We start from the raw sequence: 24,456 nt of genomic DNA, 5'->3' as shown, positions 1-24,456 counted from the left end.
AGCAAGTTAAGCGTGGGACTTTTTAAAAACCTTTTCACTTTTAATGCAGCAACAACTGTTTTTATCTGTTTTATGTATGAATGCACAACGAATAACCAGAAAACACAACGTAGCTCAAAGTTATGCACTTTTATGTTTTGAGTACTCATATATTTAAGTAAAAGATTTGATCAGACTTGATCCAGATAAGAAGATGGATGTATTAAAAATAATAAATAATAAAGAGATTTGACAAATCGAAGAACCTTTGAGCAGTAATGTCGATGCTGCAGATCAAATAGTGCTGACCAACATAAAGAAAGGCAGCATTTCACATGCACACTCACACCGCCTTTAGTCTATAAGCATATAGTGTATTTTAACAGCCTGCAATCACAAGACAAATATGCTTTATAACTAAATTCCAACTGCATATTAGGCTTTTTCACATTTTCTCTCACACGTATCCTGCAAACTGGTTCTGCGTTTGAATCCACTGGTGGGGGCGGACGTTTTGCACACATGTCTTTGGATAGTACTTCAAAGGCCATCTAAGATTTTTTAAGACCTGCTTATGTTATTTCATTTATCAACTATTCTCCACTTTAAAAAAATCTAAATTTTGATTTTACCACCATGAAGCTAAAATATAAATTTTAGTGGAAATATTTGACTGAGACAGTTGACTTATTTATATTAATTACTACCTTTAGAGTAGCTTTGCCTCAGATAAAACTTTATATAACTAAACTCTGACCTGCAACAGACTGCAACAGTGAATGAGGGGTAGAGGGGATGACTGAGCACTGGCAGGCAGACAGACAGTCAGATGGACAGAAGCAGCCAGAAAACATGGGAAAGGAAGACTTACTAACTGTTTTTGTTCCCTGCGGGAGGGTGCAGCCCGACATGGACTTGTTTGAGCTCTGACGTTTAGAAGGGTCAAGAGTGACCCTAGGAGGAGAGAGGAAGAAGAGAAGGAGGTGAAGAGAGGATGAGAGGAATGGAAAAAAATGGAAAATTGAAAGTTTTTGAAAGAGAGACGTGAGTGGAAGAAAAAGCAAGTGAAGGGGTAGACAACACAGAGTGACAGTAAGAAGCACAGGTAGAAGAGGTGAAGAATTCAACATCAGGTACTGTAGTTCAAGAAAAGAAGGATAGAAGACTGGAAGGTGACTGGCAAGAAAAAGCCAAAGTGGTTAAAGAATCAAACAAACAAACAGATAAAGCAACAATAAGCAGCCAAGAACAACCGTGAAAGACATACAGTGTGTCCACCTGGCGTGCAGACCTGGGTCAGATAGGTTATCATTTACCTTTTTAGCTTTAATTGCCAGTAAGGTGCAGTAAGGCGGAGGTGCCTCAGGAATACAGTTCATGAGAGGAACTGAAAATAGGAGGTAACCATTTTATAAATTTAAACTGGTCTTCATATACTGTCCATCGATGTCGCAGGATTGTGTGGTTGTGTGTGTTTACTGTTGGTTTACAGCTCTACTTCTTCAGGACAGAGTAATTCATATTTTGTCTTATAGTGTAGTAAGATGTACACACTTGGAACATGACACAGCCCCCACACTCAAATCTAAATAACGAAACATGAATTAGTGCAGTAAGTGGTAACTTTAGTATTCTGTGATGTTTGAATCTGTGGTTAGCAATGGGTGGATATTTCCATGAAGATGTGGATGTGGCGGAAAAAAAAAGACTGAGAATCTTAAATGTGAGAAAATTAAATTGGCGAACAATATTTGAACACTATTAGACCCAGGTCTGACACTCTGGAGGACAAGTTCTGAAGCCTGTAAAGCTGAATTATTAGAGAAGGAAGGCTGGTAGGTTAGTACTGGTTAAGGAGACATGACAGGCAGCAAGGTTATCGAAATGATCTTCATGTGCAGAACTACACTGTCTAGTTGTAAGCTCATAATCAGACAGGCCTGTACTGTCACTTTACCACAACAATTAGCAGTATTACTAAACATTTAGCAAAAATACGTGCAGATTTATTAACAAGCCGCTGTTTTTCTACCCGTTAGCCCCGTCCACTCCCTGTTTCTTTGTTACTTAAAGCTTTCAAAAACAGTAAGACTTGACATTCGAACATCTAGCTTCTCCTCTTACCTGCGAGTCAACTTGGAGGTGATTTTGCTGAGCAGGTTGGTCGTACCCCGGGTCCTGGCATGGGGCAGTGGGCTGGCATCGTGGGACAGCGTAGGAGACGCTGGAGGAGCGTGAGAGGGAGGCCGGCGGTCTCTAATCTGCCCTCCGTGAAAAGTGCTCCTCACTGTGGATCCCCGGGACAGACGGGAGGAAGGCGTGGAGGATGAGGAGGAGGTCCCAGAGGCACCTGCAATGCTGTGGGTAGAGGGGGAGGCAGGGGGGAGGCGGTGGGATGTGGAACTGGAGAGGTGGGTGAGGGTGGAGAAGTTGCAAGTTAGACTATTAGAACAAGTGCAACTGTTCAGGAACCATACAAGCACCAAACCATTTATACATGTTTGAATACGGCTTTTCCAAACATCTGGAAGGAAGCGCGTTCAACATAGACAGAATCAAACCAGAGAAGTTACATTCACATTATAACTGCAGCGTAGGCTGTGTGAGCCAGTGTTAGGCAACAATCACAAAACTGCATTTTCACTTCACTTTCAGACCCCAAATAGACTAGTGTGAACCATCGTCACTGGAAAAAAACGCCACCTCGAGCAGTGATGTGACTCACTGATGTGTTTGTGACAAGGCTCGAATGAATCAGTGGCGGAAAACACTCGATAGCAAAATAAGTATTTTTCATCTTTCATTTGGATTTTTTGACATCAAGTGCAGATTATTAGCAGACTTATGGTTTTAAGTTGGATTTAACATGCCCAGTGCATTTAAAAACAGTTAATCATTATGTAACTGGGTTTCTTCATGGCTTAAACTGGGGTTAAAGACAAGCTCCATCATTAGTGTGCAGTATTAAACAAAATCTATGGACACTGATAACTGGCTGGCTGATAAAAGGTGTATTATCCTTGAGTATATTTAACAACCTAACAATTAACAATTTAAAAATAATTATTTGTCCGGTTTGATTTTACAATTCTAATCAAAGACGTCAACAGGTGAAATTATAATGAGCTGTTCGCAAACAGACTTTATTTCAGACTTTTCAATAAAAATGAAAAGTCTGAAATAAAGTCTAAAAGTAAAAGACAGAAAGACCAGCAGAGCTAGCTCTCATACATTTCACACAGGAGAAATGTATGAGAGCATTTCTCCTAATTTTCAGGTTTTCTAACCTGAAAATTAACCCAAAATATTCTCTCTCTTGTGAGCCCCTGCATGCCCCAATACCTCATGTCCAGTTCCCCTCTGCTGTCACACATTATCGCACCTACGCACATAAACCACACACACACCTCTCCACCCCTGACTCTCAGGCTGGCTGGTGGCCTGAGGCTGCTTTTCATAACGCTCTAGATAACACCCACACACAGGGTTCAAGTGGGACAGAGCCATTAGATGGGTTAAGCTGAAGCGCAGCCGTTGCAGAGCAAAATCGTTTAGCGTCAATGTGAACTGGCTGCCTACTGAGGCTCACCTCAGGGGGCACACGGGGGCTGGAGAGAGCAGAGGACAGCGGGACGGGGGATGGTTGAAAATTTTTTTTCTGTTCTGTAGCTGTGTATGGTTTTGTACACAAGTTTCACCAGTGCCTCAAACTAATGTGAGTGCTTGATTAGTTAAAGCAGAGATGTCAAACATAAGGTCTGGGGACCAGAATGGGCTCGGCAAAGACTCCTATCCCACCCAGTGGATCGCTCTGGAAAATGTAAACGAGGCATAAACTTTTTCTGAGGTTTTAATCGTTTTCGTACTGATGAAGACCTCCCCTCTGGCCATTGGTATAATACCAACGTAATTAAGAATTAGTTAAACAATTAAAGATTTACAAATGTCTTAATCTGTCACAGACATTTCAGTTTTTTTATAATATTGGTCACCATTAAAAAAAAAACAAAAACAAACCTGAGGCATACTGTTGAAAAGGTTCCCTCTTATATTGAGATATTTTGAGGATTAAATGTGTAATTAAGCTTGTTTACATTGACAGATAGGGGAGTTTTATTGGTCTGACCCATTTAAGATAAAAATGGGCTGTAAAATAAAAATGTAAAAATAAGTTTGACATCCCAGAGTTTGAGGAACTCCTCTGATTTCTGTTTTTAATGTATAGATGGATTATTACAGCTGACCCATTGCTCTTTTCATATACCAAAGAGCATCTGCATTATGTCCTGATAATGAAGTCCCTTATCCTCCAGTCTTATCACAAGCTGACCTCAAACATGAACTTTGGACAGTGTCTGAGGAATCCGGGACACAGCTTTCCTTTCTCACATGTAGCACGCCTCAGGAAATGACCCGCCTAATGCTTTGTCATTACTGCAAATACTTTGTGTGCTTTAGGTAAGGGAGTTGCCCTGGTAGAGCGTGCAGGAGGCAGGACACATGATGCCCACTTGCTAGCTGTAAATGCACTCAGCTATTACCCACCCTGGTCACACATCAATCCCCAGAATCCGATGTCCTAGGTTGCTGGCAGGTTAGAAATCAGCTAATATTCGATCTGACTGCATCAGATATTTGTGCTCTCACGTGCACTTCTGTTAGGTGAGACCTGGAAATGTTCAGGGCTGCAGCGCATTTGTGAAAACAGCTTCTTCACACATAGTTTGAGCTCAGCGGAGGACCTGATGTAGGCAATCAACAAACAAACAGTCATGCAAATTCGAGTACCGAACATGCTCAGTATTTTGGGCTTTTATTCTGATCTTTTAAGACTACAAGTTAGACAGTTTTCATGTACAATTTGTGCGTGTGTTTGTTCTTCCATGCACGTGATTTTCCCATCAACCACTCTGGCATGGCATCACATTGACAAGGCCTCTGAGGCAAATGGAGGGTTGTGTTGGTGCAACGCCAGTGCTCACTTCATCCTGCTGCTCCCTCCTGTTCACCTCCTCTCCCGTCTCTTCCTCCCCCCTCTGCTTTCTCTTCTCCTCAACCTTCCTTTGTTTAGAGCAGACATTTATCCTGCACGCTCTAACACCACCTGTTAAATCATAACAGTGAGCTACAGCAGAGGATGCTGCAATGCCTAAATCGAACAGCGTGGGGTGTGTCGTCTTCTCTGCTCACAGGAGAGTAAGCGTCTCCTGAACAACAGTGATTCAGCGTTTCATCCAAATCACCAGTTGATGTTTTTTGTTTTTTAACCCTCTTCCTCGTATCTATTTTGAAAAGCATGATGGTAGGTAGACACGTTTGTGCGGTTTACTGATGTCACACTGTTGGCAGTTTTTTCATACCAGCATTACACTACTTCTTTGTTGCCATCATATGATATCCACTCCTACCAAAAATGATTTGCACAAACACTTCATTCTTTTTTTGTGCGCTGATTTGATTGACTAAGACCTGAAAACTTGTATGCACTTGATACACCCTTCGCCTTGCCTACCCCTAACTGCCCCATGTGTGCAAATTTTTTTTACTGGAGGTCAGACAGCAGACAGAAACCTTCAGGCTCTCCCTCTGAGAGACTAAATTAAAGCGTGATAAAGAGACAGAGGCGCAGAAAACAGGGCAGACAGACTGTAAGTGAGACAGTGACCACAGGAAAAGAGAGAGAGAGTGAAGTAGAGTGAGACAGACACAGCAAGAGAGGGGACGGTGACTGCCATGCTCAGAGACTGACAAGGAGACAACCATCTGTCGTAACAACAGACAGTTCACACTGGGTACACAGAGCTGCACACAGAACAAAGACAAAGCCACTGATGTGCAGTGTTAAGCCCTTCATCCTGTCTTGAAGAGACAAAATGTGTGTGTGAAACATGCTAAGCTTTGTGCTAAAAGGGGACAAGCTGTACCAGTCAAACCGGTCTTTACGAAACTTATCACAGTGACATGTTCCACTGTACTTGCAATTAATACAAACGCGTTTCCCAAAGTGTTGAAAATAGTTAAAATAGATGCAAAGTGAAGATGCAATGTGCCAGCGAAACCAGCCATTTAATCACCAGCCTGACCTTCAATTCTATACTTAACTCACTGCCTTTAAGGCTCTTCAGGGACAAAATTGGTGTAATTTAGAGCTGTCTGAACTGAGGTGAGGGTGTAGCTATCCAGACCTAACAGTCTGTAAATGGAAGCCAGAGATTTTTATCAAATTTAAACAAAATTCTGATCTGAGGTTTGAAGTGCGGGCGATTTATCGGGCTGTGTTCTACTAATAAATATATTGATATACATGAATGCTACTGAATGTGGTCCAAATTCATGCAAATGAAGCTAATCTGCCCCCTTTTAGTTTAAAATGATTTCAGCAGAGGCCTCTAGGGAAATAACGAAGAAACAAATTGTCTGCTTTTTGAAAGATCTCATTAGTACCCGCTGAGTGGATCTTATACTTCATATACACATTCGCAACACTCACCTGTTTTCCTTGCCGTTTTGTAGCAGGGAGTGTCTATCAGAGTTGGATCGGTCTGTGCACACATACGTGTTCCTTCGAGTCATAGCACTAGCAGGGATGTTATTCTGGAGGAGAAAAAAAGCCTGTAAATTATGTGAGATTATGTGAAAACAAAGATTGCCCTGGATTGACCTCTGAGCTCTGCCTGTATCTGCCGTGGAGAACATTAAAGAGTTAATCTCAGATTATTCCGACTGCAGTCTTCAACCCTTTGCATGCAAACTATGCTCTTCGTTTGTCATGATTAATTTCGAATTTGATGATTTATCTCAAAACATGTAATAGTTTTACTTCTCTGATTGTCTCCAGTCTGTGGAGGATCTTTTATTTTTGGTTCCCATTATATTTATTTTAACGTAGCCTTAAAGGGCTGTAATCTGAGGTAATTGGATTAGGTGGACTGTTAGGGCTCTGCCATCTGTTGTATTGATAAGGGGTTAAAAAGTGACAGATTAGATTCACTAGACGGTTCCTCCCACCCGCACGTAAACCTTTTGGTCTTACCGTGGTTGAGTTAACCTCCTTACGCCGGTCAGGTATCTCAGATTTATTTGGGTTGTGAGCAGAGCTAACCATGGGACTGGAGGGGGTGGGGATGCTACGGGAGCCAACAGTGTTGGTGCTTGGCTTGCGTATCGACAGCCGCTCCTCTCTAAGCCCCGCCCCTTCAGCTACACCGCTGGGACTTCGTTTCGGGTGTGTTGATCCTGGAACAGCTGGACCGCCTAACAGAGCAAAAGGTTCTCAGTGAGCTAAATTTATGCAGATTCAAAGTCTCAAGATGAATAGAAACAAATAAAAGTCATCAGTCATCAGTATTTTGCCTTACAGAAATCAGAGTGTCGTCTCTGGCGGTGGTACGTGGAGGCACTGCGCTGTGCCTTATGGCCAGAAGAGGAAGACTGTGCACCCGAGGAGCAAGAAGAAGTGGAGTGCTTGCTTGTTCCGTTGGTGATGGCGCCGGACCGGATTCGAGCCAGACTTAAAGTGCTGCTAGACCGAGAGTCAGTGACCTCCGTCTGAGATACAGACATGCATATAAAATTACAACTGGACTCGATCACTGATCTTCATCAACCGAGAGCAACAGAGGCCAGTTCATATGTCAGTCTTAATTAGTCTGGATGTCATGACTGTAGCACGTCACAACTGTAAACAAATCAGGAAGCGATGGCACCAAAACTATCTATTAACTATTAACTAACTATTAACAATGACAGCTTATTAACAGCTTCATCGTAAGGTCAGGAGCAAAGGAAACGATTTACCTCTGTCTTGCGTCCCAGCAGCAGGTATGTGGCAGTGAGCTCATTGTATTTTCGATTGGCCAGCGCATCTCTGATCTCTTCTCTGGTGAATCCCATCCCAATCATCACATCTAAAACAAAAAAATACTTCAGAACTTCTGTACAACGAAACGTTCTGGACAGTTTAAAATTATGGTGCTAAATGGTAACATTGTACTGATTTTACTTAAGAGGCTTAGCCTATAATATTCCAGTGTTTGCTCAAAAGCTGAAAATTAGGCCACTTTTGAACATCAAGGCACCCACTATTATTTTTTTATCTTAACCTCCCACTAAATAAAGAGGAATGCCTCCAAAGGTTTAGGAATAAAAACTCTGCCTATAGGACCTTACTGAATATTTCTTTAACCCTTCATTTCAGTAACCTCATGAAAAGATATCATTTAATGTTAAATTATTAAGAAAACATATTAGTGATTAATATATTTCTCACCAATGCGGCTGGTATCGTTAAAGTCTTCCACAGGCTCCATGTGAGGCTTCAGCTCATCGCCATCATAGCCAATATTAATCCATTTGTCTTTCATTATTTGCTAGTCATGAAAGAAAATGAGAGAAAACACAGAAAGCTTAAAACTGCTATGTTTGATTAAACAAAACATCACAAATCTGACATTTATATTTTCTTTTTGGATATTTTCTGTGTATGCGCCTTGGATTTATTCCACTAAATGTGCAATAAACCTGTCTTCACCTCCAGCGAGCAGCGCTTGGTGGGGTTGAGGACCAGGAAGCGGCGAAGGATTCCCTCGCAGTCTGTTGACATGTAGAAGGGCACGCGATATTTCCCCCTCAAAACACGCTCTCTCAGCTCCTGAACACAACACACATCCGGACACCATTAGTTTAAACTACAGGTGCACTAAGACATCAACAAAAAAAACAATAACACAATTAAATAGAAGCTTATTGTTTTTCAGAACTGTACATTATGTGATCCTGCAGCTGTAAATGGGCTAAATGTAGAGAGAACTGAGATTAAGAGCTATTTATAATGACTTCAGACAAATTAAAACTAGTTAACATTGTAAATGTAAACTACAAGGTTAGTTTTTGCAAAACTGTTTAAATTTCTCTAATAATCTGGGCTTCAGAGGCACATGACTGTATCTAAATTAATGCACAAAAACATCTCCGTGATAGATTATTCTCAAAAAAGAAAAAATAAATGAAGAGGAAAAAAAGGCTGTAAGCTCTGAGTCACCTCAAATGACATTTCAATCTGAAAAACCCTGGCCTGATGTCACCCACCTTTAGGTTCTGTCCGTCAAAGGGCAGGGACCCGCTGACAAGCGTGTACAGAATTACCCCCAGGCTCCAGATGTCCACCTCTGGACCGTCATACTTCTTCCCCTGGAAGAGCTCCGGGGCAGCATAGGGCGGGGAGCCACAGAACGTGTCCAGTTTATTACCCGTCATGAACTCATTACTGAAGCCAAAGTCGGCTATTTTAATGTTGGAGTCGGCGTCTAGAAGCAAGTTCTCTGCCTGCAGCAAACATGGTAGACAGCGGAAAACTCTGAATACAGACAAGGTTCATAAACTCAATCAAGAATAACTGATTATTATTTTGAATCTATGACACACTTTGGGCCTAAATTAAGCTTTGTAGCTTTGAAAATGTTACAGGTAATTCCGTAAATAATGTACACTTATCTAAAAGGAGGAATTTTTAATATCTTGTGCCAAGATTCTGGGTAATCACCTTCAAGTCTCTGTGAACAATGTTCTTCTGATGACAGTAGTGCACCGCTGAAACAATCTAAGGAGACAGAAATACAACATGAGCTCATACAAGAGAACATAACTGAACCTAATGTTGTCCTTCAAATGAATGGCTCCTATACTACAAGCTCAATTCAAAGATGCCAATGCCTGCTTTCTAAACTAAATTCATAAATAAAGTGATCCTTTAAAACTGAAAGACTAGCTGTGCATCAGGTTTAGGCTGTGACACACTCAGACATACGTTTGAGGCCAGCTGTGGAGTTTCACTGACCTGTCTGAACTTGGCTCTGGCCTCTTTCTCCTTCATTCTGCCATGAGCCACGAGGTAGTCGAACACTTCCCCTGAAAATTAGATACCCATTAACAAAGACTAAGAATGATTTTTAAAACAATTAGCAGTACTTAAATAATTCTCAGTTTTTTCAACACTCAATCTACTATCATTAGACTGCATTAAAATTTGAGGATTGTAGTGAGTGGGTTTACAAATGTGCCAAACAACATTTGGTTCAAAATCAGAAGGAGACAAAAATCTCTTTAGCGTTGCATCAGGAGGGGAAAAGATTTGTAAAATTTGACAAATCATATGTGCCGTTTCCTGCTGTAGTGACTCCTTGAGAATAAGGGACCAAAAGCAGCATCAGTGCATTTAAAACATCACAGAAGTTATTAATTTAATTTATTAAATTCAGCAATTTTCACAGATTGCAGATCCATCCAGAGAGCCGTTTGGCAGCCCGGCTTTGGACCCTGGGCCATCTCGTGTTTTAGAGCATTCATGGCCATCGCGGCCTTGCCATATTGGTCCATTTGATCGACCTTTGTTGTTATTATTTATTTTATTTTATTTTCAGTTGTTACAGACGGGACAGACATGACTGAGGGATAGGAAAGGGAGAAAGAAAGATGAAGGAAAAGACAAACAGAAGGGAAGAGGGACAGTGAGAAAGGGCACTTAAAAAGAGAAAGAAGAGAAAAAAAATCTCCTGGATCACCTGTTGAAAGAAAAAGAAGAGAAAACAAGCAAAAAAAACCCAAAACAGAGCAACATACTAAACGCAACACCATCGCATTAATCTAGCTAAGTGTAAACAGCAGTAAATACTAAATATTGAATGTTGTTGTGCAGCACGCAGGACTGACAGCGCACAATGTGCCTTGAAGTAGCAGTCAAGAAAGGTGTAGTTTATGTCTATGAACAGTGAACACCCGTGTGCACACCTGTGTGGATCAGCGCGCTTGTATTCAAAAGGTTTCCCCATGTAATGATCTGCTAGAGGATGTAGAGAGCCATAGCCCTGTCCCCCAGGGCATGAAGCAGGCATGGAGGTGATCCAGGCCCCAGACATCCAGAGGCCCCAGAGTGCAAGAGCCCAAGGAGGACCACTGGAGGGGCATCCGTGCCACCCTCCTGGGAAGAGCTGAGGAGAGCCCCAGACGAGGGGTCACCCAGTAGTCACGGAGCAGAAACCAGAGGGGGCTGCACCGGCGTGCCCGCCGGCTATGCCGGCAACCAGCTGTGCCAGAGTGAACCGAGCCGCAGGCCTAGAGGCCCGAGGGCCCCCTTTGCCCCGGAAGAGGCCTGACCGAGCAACAGGCGCCATGATATAAGCAAAGTACTTGGACACACTATATTCGGGAACATAAAGTATGAAATCCTTTTGTTTACCCGTCCTGCCTCTAAACATTTAATTTGTTAAACAATGAAGCAGGCTGAGGCTGAGCTGATCTGAGCTGCATGTCTGCTGCTGAGCTGATGTCTCCTTATTAGGCATTGTAAGTAAGAGATCACACAACATACAGAGAGAGCAGCGAAGAGAGATTAAGGGATCACGAAGACAGAAGAAAAAAAAATAAAGACGCTGCAAAAATAGATTAGTGCCTGGGAAACTGCTGAACAATGCCTGAGTGCAAGATGAATAGAAGAACAGCTCCGAAAAAGACGGAGGAGAAAACATTAAAGTAGTCAAGCAAGACATCACTAATGCAAATAGAGTAAATACTCTAAGTTAATTATCTCTTTGGTTGGACTGTACAGTTCAGAAGTAATGAAGCTAATTGGCACAAATCTATACTTGGCAATGCAGATGAGGGAGGTGATGGTGTCACTCACCTCCGCTAGCGTACTCCATAATCAGGTAAAGTGTCTTCTCTGTCTCAATCACCTCAAATAACTGGACTGTAATACACAGAGAAAGATTTCAGCGCAAAGGCCATCGTGGAAAGATACACATAGAACAAAAAGTTGTGTGAGTTGACTCACCTATGTTTGGATGGTTCAGAGTTTTCATGATGCGTACCTCTCGAAACACCTGAACGGGAGAGGAAGAAAAAGAAATCTCAAATGGATACAAGATGCAAACGTATGTAAAGGATGAAGGTCATTTAAACTGCGGCATTTGGTCAATCGTGCCGTGAAAATAACACCAAAGTAGGAGCTGTTTATTTGTGGAAGAACACAAAATCAAATAATGCTTTTATTAATTTTAAATGAACCGTTTAACCTGTCATAGAGACAACACACACTTAATGAGGATACAGAGGAAACTGTCAGAATCGCAGCTATTTTTAATCTGGCTTTTTATAGATTTCACAATAATAAAGTTATAAAAGAAGACACGGCAATTAAAACTACATCAAACTTGATGAATTTAATCTACATCTGAATGTCTTTCAAAGTACTACTTTTATTTTGTTTGTAGCTGAATTGAGTTCAGGTCAAGATAAGGGCAGGAATTCAGGTATATCCATCATTACTCTAATTTATTCTCCAAATGAACAGTTAGTTCATACAGTTCACAGCTGGTGTATATACTGCTCCCATCATTCATCTTATCCCTCCTCACCCACACACCCACACACACAGACGCTCATCTTTCTGACCACTGGTGCCCAGGGTCACCCAAGGGAGCGTCCCACTGATGCTAGGCTGACAATAAGGCCTCCTCTCCAGGGTGGCTTTCCCTGAGGACCCTCCCTACCCCCCTCCCAATCCATCACTGAGCTCCAGACTGCTGCCTCATCCTGCCACTCTTATGCAATCACCCTCTCTCTCTCTCTTTTTCCTTCCATCTCATTAAAGTAATGCATTTGACTGGGAACACCATTTAAAAGATTACAGAGAGAATGTGCCAGGACTCACAGTGAGACATCCCAATGCCGATTTAAAACACTCATTTCACCACAGAAATGAATCAACATCAGAGAAAACTTCAAACAAACCACCTGCACACTGAACAAATGCAATTATCTCCATTCATCAGTCATCAGTTAGGTTTCATTTTGTTATTTGTAACTATGAAGGGGGAATGGGGCTTCACTGACAGGAGTGTTTCAGCGAAGCTAAGAAAACATGATAAACTAAACAGAGGTATAGAAACATATGTTACTGTTTGAGTCATTTTCCCTATTCGGAGCGCTGCCGCAAACCTGCCTCATTAACAATTCTTTGAGAAAATATTACACATGAGTGAAAAAAGTGAAAGCATGGAAAAAGAACAAAGGACAGAGAGCAAAGCCAGTGAAAAGAACCAGAATACAAAAACAGGAATGCTCCGATGCCTTCATTCTGGTCGCAGAACCTCAGCTGCCCTGGGAAACGCGCTCCTCCCTTATCTCGCCCTCTCACTCTCTGACTTTTCATCGAACAGAAAACCCAACGCCACTCATGTTTTCACGTCATCTTCAGGCTTATAATTACATTTGGAATCTCTGCATCTTTTCATCTAACAATACATAGTTAAACGAAGGATATTTCAGATGACATACCGGCTATTTTCTGCAAATATGAATACACGTATAATTTGACGGTTTGCACTCCTTTCTCCACCGTTCCGTCATATTACACACTAAACAATGGGATTCTACATAAATCTTTCACAGACATTTGCTTACTTACAAGAATTTTTAAAAAAACAACACATTTCCCAATTTAAAACCATTACTTATCCAGTAATCCTGGGATTAGTCTGTGTACATTTATCTACATACGCTGCAGATTCACAGAAATTCAATTTTACAGCTGGTTTACTGCTAAAAACAAATCGTTGCGTCTCAAGTATTTAGCCCGTGGTCGGGGTTGTCCCCTTTAGAGGTGGTCCTGAGGGTCATTGACCCATTATCGATCATCCGAGTCTTCACATGAGCCAAGGTGTTAAGCTCTCAAGACTACTTGACCTGGTAGACTGAGAGCCTACACAGACATGCGTTCCAGGAATTTGCTTTTTCACATTGCGATAAAAAACGTTCCCCGACGACATTACAGTCACCTGAGGCAGCAGTGCTTTACATGCCTGTACCTGTGTCGGAGAGATTCCTCGTAGCCAGTGGACCCAGAAGAAAATAAACACTTTGTTGCCTACATAAGAAGACGTCCTCTAACAGACTGATTCGCATTAGAGCAGCCAACACAGAAGCTTCCTGTTTGGTGTCGACTGGTCAAAAGTGTGACAAAGAGCTAACAGCCAAGATGCAAGAAGTGGTGTGCTTGCACTGTTAAACTAATTTAAGAGTTTACGCTTTGACACACAAGAAGAACTGGATATGAATGTCAAACAGAAAGTGAGATATTGAAAGAAAAAAAACATGCAATGACAGTAAACAGAGTTAAAAACAACAGGAAAAGGAGACATAAAACAGAAAGCATTAATATGAATAAAAAGCAATAAAACACCTTATAACACTAAATCATAAACACGTCTGAAATTTCACTTTTTTTGAGTTTTGGATCCTCGGTCACACAGAATAAGTCACCTTAAGATAAAACTAAGGCTGTAACACTAACTGATTGGAAAAGAAACATGACAGACTAATCAATAGATAATGAAATGCAACTGTTAACTGATTTGTATTAATGATTTGAAGAAACAGCTCTCAGATGTGAACGTGTTGGCAAAGAGCCACGCTGTGTAGGAGAAGCATTCACACATAAGAACCACAGAGGACGTTCTCTAATGTGTTATTAACACGAGTTTCTCTTCTTCTGTTAGATATTTTATCTATCCTGTGCTCCTAAAATGGGAAGCTGCATTGTCATATACACAGACACAGTGAGTCCAGTGGGAGTGTGTGTAATTGAATTAAGTGCACGGTGCATCAGCTGTTCATCTGAGCTTTAAGAAGTATTATCAGTTAAGCCTGTCCTCCCTCACCGGTACACTCATTCACCTCTCTCCTTCTCCTCCATACTCAACTAACCCTCGCTCTCCCACATTTTCTCTCCTTTTTCTTGCCTGCTCGGTCTTCCAAGTGAGAAATCAATCTGTGAGCGCTGCTTGCTGAGATGTTGCATATTTAAAGATGTGACTGACATCTGGGAATTGTTTCCAAAATGGGGTATGTGTGAAAGGAGACTTTAGCAGCTGGCCAGGAAATTGTTGAGTCACCAGTATTGATCCATTTAATCCTCAGCTCGTGCTGCTGCAGAGGCAATAATGAAGATTCTTAGTGCACTTTAGGTCCATTTTGAAGATTACTGATGTTATAAAGGTTTTTTTGGATTGTGATTAAATGCATAATTAATTTCAATATTTGTGTGCCTTCTTAAATTCATACTCCATGTAATCACTTCCTGGGTCTCTCTCACGGTGATGGCTCCGCGTCACAGTTGCCATGCAAACCCAGGTAATAATCCCTGGATCTCCTGCTGCCCAGGGGATTGTGGGAAGTCATGAAATGCCAAACACATGCGAAGACACAGACCCACAGCTACTGCCATATGGTCCTTTTATAGCAAAATATTGACTTTGGGTCTAAAATTTTCAGGTTTAGAAAGCGAATTGTTCGCCAAATGCAAATATTTACACAGGAAATTAATCTGCATTCTGAATGCAGCCTTCACTTTCCCTGCCTTCTCCTTGTGTTTTTTTCTAAGCAGCTTTATTTTCTTCTTAAATGCATTTCTGTATTTTTTGTCACCCTTTATTTCTCTCTCCTTGCCAGGACACAGAATTCAGTGTTGCTTTTCTGAGGATTTACACTAAGCAACTTAATGACCCACTGCTGCAGATTTTTACTTGTCTCTTTCTCATAATGTGAGGAGTACTGCACACTTTTGATTCATGTGTCTGGTCTGCCAAGTCTATTAGCCTTTGACCAGTTCATCCATAATGGGTGTCTGTTTTCTCCCCCTAACCATCCAGACAAGTATGCTCTCACAAGCACACACAGAGTTAGCGAAGGAGCAGAAAGAAAGCAAACAAGCTGAAATAGAGAAACGAGGTATTGATAACCCCTTCAAATATCCACTGCAGGGTGTACAGATTAACACACTAAAGAACTCAAACCATGAAACACACTTCCTCTCATCAGCTGAAGCCAATCACAAGACCAGAGAATCTGAGGGGAAAAAAGGAAAGAGAGTGAAAGACAAAGAGCAGCAGAATGATGGTGACGAATAAACTCTCCACTCCCACGTCAGAGTACTTGCTGTGAATAACCCTCTATCTGTGAGTGTGTGAACACTCTGAATGAGAGAGCCCCACTCCTCAGCCCAGGAAACATGGACGTCAGTCTGTTGTTGGGAACTATTCGCTCTAAAACTTAGCACGATGCATCGTCTGTGTGTTTATGTGCGTTCTGTCGTGTCCCTGTATGTCAACTGTAAAGCTTTATGTAACCCACAGTTCAGCTGAAATTGGCATGTTTACATCTTATTATTTTATACTGAAATCCATTACCGTGAGCTGTCCGCGTGAAATAAACACATTTAAAAACTGCATTTGTGTCACGCCCACAGGCTTTTAGGCACCAGCCCTCTTCAAACAAAAAACACAATTAATGCCATTTTGCCCTTCAGCACGGCACCGTTCGATCAAAGGCGGTCCATGTGCACAAAACACTACAGATCATTTGGTGTTCCTGATGTGTTAGCAACAGTTTGCTGAGATACTGTTGCTGCCGATGTATTAAAAAGACACTTTAGCCTTGTAGCTTAAGGGGAACTTTTTTCTCTCATGTCCAGCTTCATATTTGTATTTTCTGATTGCACTAGAGAAGCTTTGCATGATTCACAGTTCAAAATAATCATTGTTCCTCTTGTACTGGATCTTGGTGCAGCTCCTCACTTCAGAACAAGGTGTTTTAGTTTCTTCCCCTTTAAGGCCAAGCTCTTGTAACCACTTTCTGATTAGCTGCTCATCTACAAAATGTTTGGTCATTGTATGAGATGACGTTGGGTTTTTTGCTTTAAAGGCTGAGAAAACAGCTGATGTGTGTGGACTCCAAGTGTTTTCTCTTTCAGATGAAGAAATAATAATAATAATAATACTAGCGGCATCATTTCAGATCTGGATAACTAAACATGTCTATAAACAATCTCAACTTTGGACCTGATAAAGGGATTTGCTGGAGATATTTTAAATCAAGTTTGTCCAGGCAAACATCTGAGAAAAAGCCTGAAGCTAATGAAGCACTTCAGCATGCGTGGCTGCTTGTGTAGCACGATTTAAAGCAAACACTTGCTTTGGAGCAGTCTAATAAGCTGCACTGCTAAAGGGTTTTGCTTCTTTTGCTCATTGCCAGGGAACATTTGCATGCATGTTTGACCTTGCGTATCATTGATCCTGAAGGAAAAGCTCCCACTAAACTCCTGCTAAATGAGCAACCTCCCAGTCCCCCCATTCACTGAACGCACAGCAGTAATAGGAGCTCTCAGGGCTGTTGATAAGAGAAGATGAATCATTAATGAAGAGACGCTGGAGTTAAATTCTGGCCTTTTACTGCTTGGTGTTTGACCCAGATCACAGGAATCCTGGCTCAGCTCTAATAAAAACAGAGACATATAGTTTTATAGATGTTGTCTAAACCAGACACGGTAAGCGGAGGGAGCGCACTTGTGAGAAAACCTTCTGCTTTTGGTCTGCCCGCCCTCTTGTGCCTTTATTGTCTAATTATTCCCATCACAGACCGGCACAATAACAACAATGCATACAGCAGCAACAATATGATTATGCGCAGACACCCACGCAGGAACAATATGCAGCGTAGCAATCCAGATAATGGCATTACACATGCATACAAAGGCAGAGCTGAGAGTGTTTTGGACAGTGGCTTTATCTGCTTGTTATAACCCATGTAGTCTTATACAAGCACCGTCTGTTGTCTTCAGTTGCGCTCTGTATCTTGTCTTTCTTAGGGTCCCAGCTCCTGCTCCAGTGCCTCAAAGCCACCCCCACCTCCCCATCCCTACATGACGGCCTCTTTTGTTTCCCTGTCTGGAATTTAGCTCCTGGGTGAAGGGGCCTGGGCAAGGGACAAAACATACTTCACAGCATTAGATAGTGGCTCAAACAGTTATTTTACTTTTTGCACACTCACAAAGTTGAGCAGCTGCCCACAAAATTCTCCTGTTCTTAAAGTAACACCAATCTTTTTTGTGGGGCCCTGCATAGTCTGGGTGATTATCCAACGACACACGCCACAGGGGAAACAAGGACAATGACATTTGATCCTGTATGTTGCTATTAGAGCTCAAAGATATGAACACAAACACAAGACTGTTTGGAGTCCTGTTTGGACTCACAAGGAGATTCATCTAAAAATCATTGGAAGACCTTCTTCTTTTCCTGCCAATGTGCAGTTTTAAATGTCTGTAAATGCTCTGCTACACTCAGTCTGGCATCATGATTTCCACCTCATTATACGATCTCTTCTAAGACCATAAACACCTAAAACTTTGAACTAACATAAACTGTTTACAGAGGGTGCAGCTTTGTAATTTGGAAAAGCTCTGCAGAGAAGCAACACTGGCAGAGATCTGCAATCTGCTGAAGGCCACAGCCTGCGGGTACAACAACAGAAGATAATACCTGGATTTATAATGTTAACAATAACCACACACTTTATTTATACAGCACTTTTCTTAAGAAAGGTACAAAACGCTCCACAGAGAGTAACTGAAAATAAATAACATCTACAACAGTAAGAAGACGCCCTGAGATATTACGGTTTAGGACGCAGTGCTTAAATGTTTTTTGTCTAACTGCAAATTAATATATCAATGCCATTTCAGGTAGTTGGACAGATATGCATCTGATTTTGATGAAATCTGAAGCGGTTCCTTTAATCCTTTTATTTATCACGCCTGCATCAGTCATGTGGTTGATCTATTGTGTGTCAGCTGCAAGTGAAGGTGGAAATTTGGCAGTTCTCTAGAAGCAGGATACACTTTTTAAAGTCTCATAGCATGACAGTGCCTGTGTCCCTGTAGCTTTAAACAAGTGTACTGTAGACTACAGATGGCAAAGAGTACAGCTGTGATTACAGTAGAGCTACTACTGCAACACACCGCCCGGGGAGAAAGGCAGGAAAAGTGGGACGCAGTGTTACAGTAAAGAGAACAAAATAAAGAGATGACGAAGAGGAGAAAAAAAGAGAAAGTGGAGCAGCAGGGAGAAGAGAGAGGTAAGTGGGGCATAAAGCTACAGTTGACAAAACATAGATTGAGGCACCGCAGCGTGAGCTGCTGGGAAGACCGAGATGAAGCGAAGAGCTTTCGTGGAGAGAATTAAAGTGTTGGAAGAAGCCCGTGCGTGTTTCTATTTCAACTCGACTGTGAAGACGACAACTTTTGAATATTAATGCTGTCAAAATTAAAATGCAAATTGTGTGCTTTTCCACTAGGTACACTAAAGCGAATCAATCTTCCACGAAAGACAGAAGACTGATTAATATTGGCAAATATTCTTCACTCTGAGCTACGGCTTTACTTCTTATTTTCCTTTAAAGGATGACATATTGGTGAAGGTTTGACATTTTCTAGTTTCACAAGGACATTCGCCAAACTTAAACCATGTCAACTGATGAACCACATTATTTAGCTAGTAAAATGTATTTTTATCCACAAAAATAATGAAAAACATTATTTACAGTGTTCCCGTTTTATGTGTCACTCCATGGAAAATCAATCAGGCCCTCCCAACTTCAGAATCAGTAAAACCACTTCAAGTTAGAATCTAAGGCCAAAATCATAACCAACTCTCAACATCAATATCATGAACATACTATAGTTTCGATTTAATGCACCAATTCAGTGACGTAGAGTAACAGAAACCCTGGCACCCTAAATGTTTGATCTGTCTCCATTGGTAAAAACGCCTAAAGATCCTACCACCACATGTGATAACTGGCTGATCAAAACAAGTTACAGCACATAAAAGGCCTTTTTTTAAACCAACATTTTGATACCTGTGGATATTTGATGTCTTTAGGAAGTTATGAGGGGTCAAGAATGTTGAAAAGTACCAAAGTACCAAAGGTTCTTCCTCTATGGTTATTAACACCTGTAAATATTAACAGTAAAATTTTATATTTGCTAACAACACAACTGTCCAACCCAAACAAAGTTCGGCTTAATACTAATTTATCATAAGCTGGAGCTTTATATTATATAAACATAACATTGAAATTGATTTATAATAAAATTCAACACTTTTTCAGCACACACAGAAAGTGATAACTGGAGAAAGAGACGGGCAGTGAGTGAGTGAGGGGGAAACGTGGCAGACAGACAGAGAAAGAGATGGAGAGAGACAGTGTCACCTGGCAGCATGCATATTGTCCTACACCAACTACAATAATGCTGACAGGACAGGACGTAACGGGCAGCCCCTGCCCCGATACAGCTGCGCTATGCAGCACTACACCACAACCAGGCTGCAGAATACACACACACACAGCTCTGAACCACGCCTTATAAAACCAGGATCTGAGATTCAACACTTGAAGAGCAGATTAATGGTGTGATTAAGTCGGCGTATCACCACCGGAACCGAAGGCAATTTCTGTTCTAAGAAAGCCCGGCCATTCTCATGACTGCTGTTCAGCAAAACCACTGTCTGTGTTCCCAGCAGACACACACAATCCACAAATTCATCCCCCAGATTCACACACAGTCTTTTTCGCTGCATTGAGGAATTATTTGCGGCCCCTGAAAAAAAGGTTTTTGTCAGAGGCAAAAGGAAAACCACCAGCAGTCTAATAAAATTATTTATCTTTCACCAAATACAAATAATGTACATTTTTGAAAAACAAAAAAGAAAAGACACCAATTTTTGTTAATAAATTGGTGAATTTTACAGAGTAATTGCCTTTAATTACTGATAGTTGGTATCCCAATCCAAGTCCTCCTAACTTATGTTTTAATTTTGTTGACAAGTGGAGAAGCAGCGTCATCAATCAGCCATCCTGGCCAGAATCTAGGCCAAGTGGACCAATAGTCATACGTCACCAATAACACAACTTTGTGTTATCAGTTGAGCCAAACCTAGCCTGGACTAGTTATCTAACCAGCTGAGAATTCATCAATAGGCCAGTTTGTATGTGTGTATGTGGTGCAGTATTGATCCAGATGAGGTGAGAGAGTGTGCTTTTTGTTGTGAAATGCATGATAAAGTAAAGTCATAATTGAACAAGGACAAAGGTTGGTCAGCAGGGTTGAGGCTGTACAAAGAAATCCCTTGTTAAACTCTGGGAACGGTTCTTACAGCTGTGAGTCCATCACACAAATACACAAGGTTAAACCTGCAAATGACAAAATGAACAGCCAGAAAAACTTGCTGCCAATCTGGGAATAAAAGCTTGTGGTACAGCTCTGCTTTTTTAGTCTATTAAAACGATTTCCTACTTCAGATGTCTGAAGGTGAAGAAATAAGTAGCACATTTCTTTAACCAACTAACATTTCCAGAACAGAGCAAACAAAAACTAGCAGCATGTTTTAGAAACCATAGTATTTTTTTATAGTACTCATTGTATTTTTTTTAAATTACAAGCATTTAATTAAGCAATTTTCAGACATTAAATGGTGAAGCTGCATGTGAGACCAGACATTCAACTGTCTTTAGCCTGCCAGCTTCATACTACTAAGTCCATGTGATGTCTGATTGATTGTCTGGTGAATTCACAGCCAGTGGTCCTAAAATAACCAACACCTAAATCAAACTGTTTCCATTAGTGAGAAAAGATCGGATGTTAACTATCTGCTGGCTAAATGTGGGAAAGCAAAGCTGATTCAGCTGCCACTGTCTGGAGTTCACATGTGAAAACCGCATATTAGTACTACATGCAACCGATAAGCGAACCAATGTCTAAACCACAGTCTAGCTTTGACATTAGCATAGGCAGTAAAAAATATGGACGCAGCCTCTGGGTCTGAAAAAATAGCCAAAGCTTAAGTGTTTTAAATCTGCATTTTGTTTTTTTAAAGTGACCAACAGGGGGCGATTGATGTGGTTGCACAAACACTCGCAGTCATATAGAAATCTATGGAAAAACAGCCCTGGGCTCCTTTGCTCTCTGACCTTGGTAAACAATCTCCTGATGATTTATGGGCTCAGTCACGACTTTCTGGTTTTATTGAATAAAACATGAAGCTAATATTGTAAATTAAGGTCATTACAGGAGTCAGAAAGGAAGAATATTTCTGTATGCTGATTGATTAGTCAACGATGAAAATTCACACTTCATTAACCACTTGGTGACGTCACAGCAGCTACCCAGTCACGCTTTAGATATTATGACAATGGAGGTATGATACTATAGTCCAGTGAATAATGATTAACTTTACTGCTCAACTATCTAAGAGGTCCACCTTAAATTACAGGATGCGGGGGGGACGACACCACAATAAAATCACATGGAGCAAAATATAATACAATCATACACTCAGTGAAGACATTAATATTTCAGTGCTGCATTATTAAACACCATCATAGCTGAATGAGAAAATACCGCAACTTTCACTGCTTGAAAACAGAAGACAGCCCTGAGGCAGTGGTCGACTCTGTTTCATTAGATCGCGCTCAATTAACACATGCACCGCACACAAAAACACAAATAGATGCAAGCAGTCTGAGCTGAGACAGGAAAGGGTTTAATCTCATTAAGGACACAAATGCAACGCATGTAGTTAATACATAACCCTAAATGTCACCACAGAAGCATACGGTGACGTACGTTACTCCAAGTCTTTGTCCGGCTTTGTTCTGGAGGACTGAGTGCACATGTGACGGATGCATTACAATGACACAAAGCAAAAATTCACTGCTTCGCTGGCTTCTTTGAATGAATATACTATACCGAGTTCACAAAAGATATAAATAACCCATAAAACTGGACAGGCAAGCCTTTTATCAAGCAGCACTGCAAGAGCTGAAGATGGAGAGACGAATCTTCCCTGTAACCACTGACAAAGCCAACGCAGATGCCTCAGTGCTGAAATTCTCCCCGAACTGTTGCTTTTGTGTTTTTCACATTTTAACCGCATAACAACCGAAAGGTAAAAGGTCAGATGACTACAGCACACAAAGCTCAACTGAGGGTTTTAATCTAAGGCAACACAAATAAGCACACAGAGAATCCCACAGGTTAAAAAGAAAAGAAATCCTGCACTCTTACTATAAGAATTAAATCTAGAGTTCAGTTGAACGTTAAGTGGCCAGCTCATTAAACTGATATACACCGGCTGATCCAGTAACGTGTCACTCACCTTCTGAAGGCTGGTTGGGTTCAGTTGTGTTTTATCAATGATCTTTATTGCAACCTGGGAGAAAAAAACAAAAACAAACAAAAACAAAATAAATACAGAGAATTTATCACACTTGCCCAACAAAAGCTGGCTTATGTAACGCCAGCATAGCTCACTGGTTGAGCAGGTGATCGCATGCCACACGGCTGAAATGTAGCAGTTCGAGTCCAATCCGTGGCCCTTTGCTTTTCCCGTCTAATTTCCACTGCTTTCATTTTTTAATCAATTAATTTGCTGTTTTTTTGAGTTGTATTTATTATCAGCCACTTCAGTGTCCATATTGACAGTCAAGACAGTCTGACACTTCATGGCTACTGAAAAATATGCTTATATGATGAGTTTACTCCAGCTTCCGGACTAAATAAACCCTGAACTAGAATAATCTGAAGAATCTTTAGCATTGGGTAATACTGCTAGCAAGCACAACACAATCCAATAGTCTTAAATGAGAAAATACACGTGAATCAAAACAAACTGTAATGAGGCCAAAGAGTTCAAACCACGCCATGTTTTACAACACAGAAAAGACATAAAAGCTAAAACTTACTTAATAAAGCAAGAGGTTTAACAGCATGTGGTGACCCGGACATACCAGTACAACTTTAAACCACCATATATGTCTTCTGCTTTATGTGGGTGGAAACAGCAGCTATCACATGATTAAGCCAGTGGCAGACACACAAAGTTTCTTGAGCCCTGAGTTATCAACTGAGCTAATGTAGGTCAAGGGTTTTATGAGAAGAAAGACTACAGTGTATTTAAACACATGGACGTACACCCACCCACACACACACACACACACACACACACACACACACAAACACAGTCTTTCTTCAAAAGGTTTAAAGGCCTTGACTGCGCCAGGAGTATTTACTTCTGCTCCAACCCCTAAACTCTTTTCTTTTAGCCTCATATGAGCCACTGTGCACGGCTGCCCTTCAGCGTAATAATGATCAGGATTTTCTCTCCTCCTTGTTTCTTTGAACTCACCTCTCTGCCGGTCAATATGTGTCGCGCCAGTTTAACCTTGGCGAAGTTGCCTTTGCCGATGGTTTTGAGCAGTCGGTAGTTTCCAATGTGTGGCTGTTCATCTGAACACAAGGCGATGGAGTTACGACATCTGGCACCAAGTGAGCGGCTTGACCAGCCCGTGCCCTTCTCTGAGCGGCTGGCCGACAGGGAGGTATGCTGAAGAAAGAGAGAGATAAATACATAAACTACTGTGACAATTCAATTTAGTGGAATCTTTAGTGGAATATTAAGAACTGTATCCAATGTGAAATCTTAGATGTGATACTCTCTAACTGTAAGAGAAAACAAATTTTGCTCGAAAGAGGACTCACACTCACAGTTCGTTAAATAAAAACAACATTAGAGCTGATATGGTAAA

General features: G+C 41.2%; 1 protein-coding gene across 2 annotated transcripts in view; it reads right to left on the bottom strand.

Annotated features, from left to right (window-relative positions):
- mark4b (MAP/microtubule affinity-regulating kinase 4b) overlaps positions 1–24,456 on the bottom strand; it is a 55,667-nt gene that overhangs the window by 8,706 nt on the left and 22,505 nt on the right. The window contains exons 2-16 of one of the 2 annotated variants that reach the window (XM_087851217.1): positions 24,057–24,254; positions 23,028–23,081; positions 11,807–11,855; positions 11,657–11,722; positions 9,815–9,885; positions 9,521–9,577; positions 9,067–9,303; positions 8,510–8,629; positions 8,249–8,348; positions 7,777–7,886; positions 7,338–7,527; positions 7,013–7,233; positions 6,470–6,573; positions 2,104–2,382; positions 851–933 (exon numbers count right to left, since the gene is read on the bottom strand). In XM_087851217.1, coding sequence (XP_087707343.1) covers positions 851–933; positions 2,104–2,382; positions 6,470–6,573; positions 7,013–7,233; positions 7,338–7,527; positions 7,777–7,886; positions 8,249–8,348; positions 8,510–8,629; positions 9,067–9,303; positions 9,521–9,577; positions 9,815–9,885; positions 11,657–11,722; positions 11,807–11,855; positions 23,028–23,081; positions 24,057–24,254 — 1,939 coding nt within the window. The remainder of the gene's footprint in view (positions 1–850; positions 934–2,103; positions 2,383–6,469; positions 6,574–7,012; positions 7,234–7,337; positions 7,528–7,776; positions 7,887–8,248; positions 8,349–8,509; positions 8,630–9,066; positions 9,304–9,520; positions 9,578–9,814; positions 9,886–11,656; positions 11,723–11,806; positions 11,856–23,027; positions 23,082–24,056; positions 24,255–24,456) is intronic. The other variant, XM_087851216.1, reaches the window with a different exon arrangement.

This window comes from Neolamprologus brichardi, chromosome 14, assembly GCF_056152115.1.
Source record: "Neolamprologus brichardi isolate AB-2024 chromosome 14, ASM5615211v1, whole genome shotgun sequence".
Classification (NCBI taxonomy): domain Eukaryota; kingdom Metazoa; phylum Chordata; class Actinopteri; order Cichliformes; family Cichlidae; genus Neolamprologus; species Neolamprologus brichardi.
Note: the sequence above shows the minus strand (reverse complement) of the source record. Positions and strands in the feature narration are given on the sequence as shown.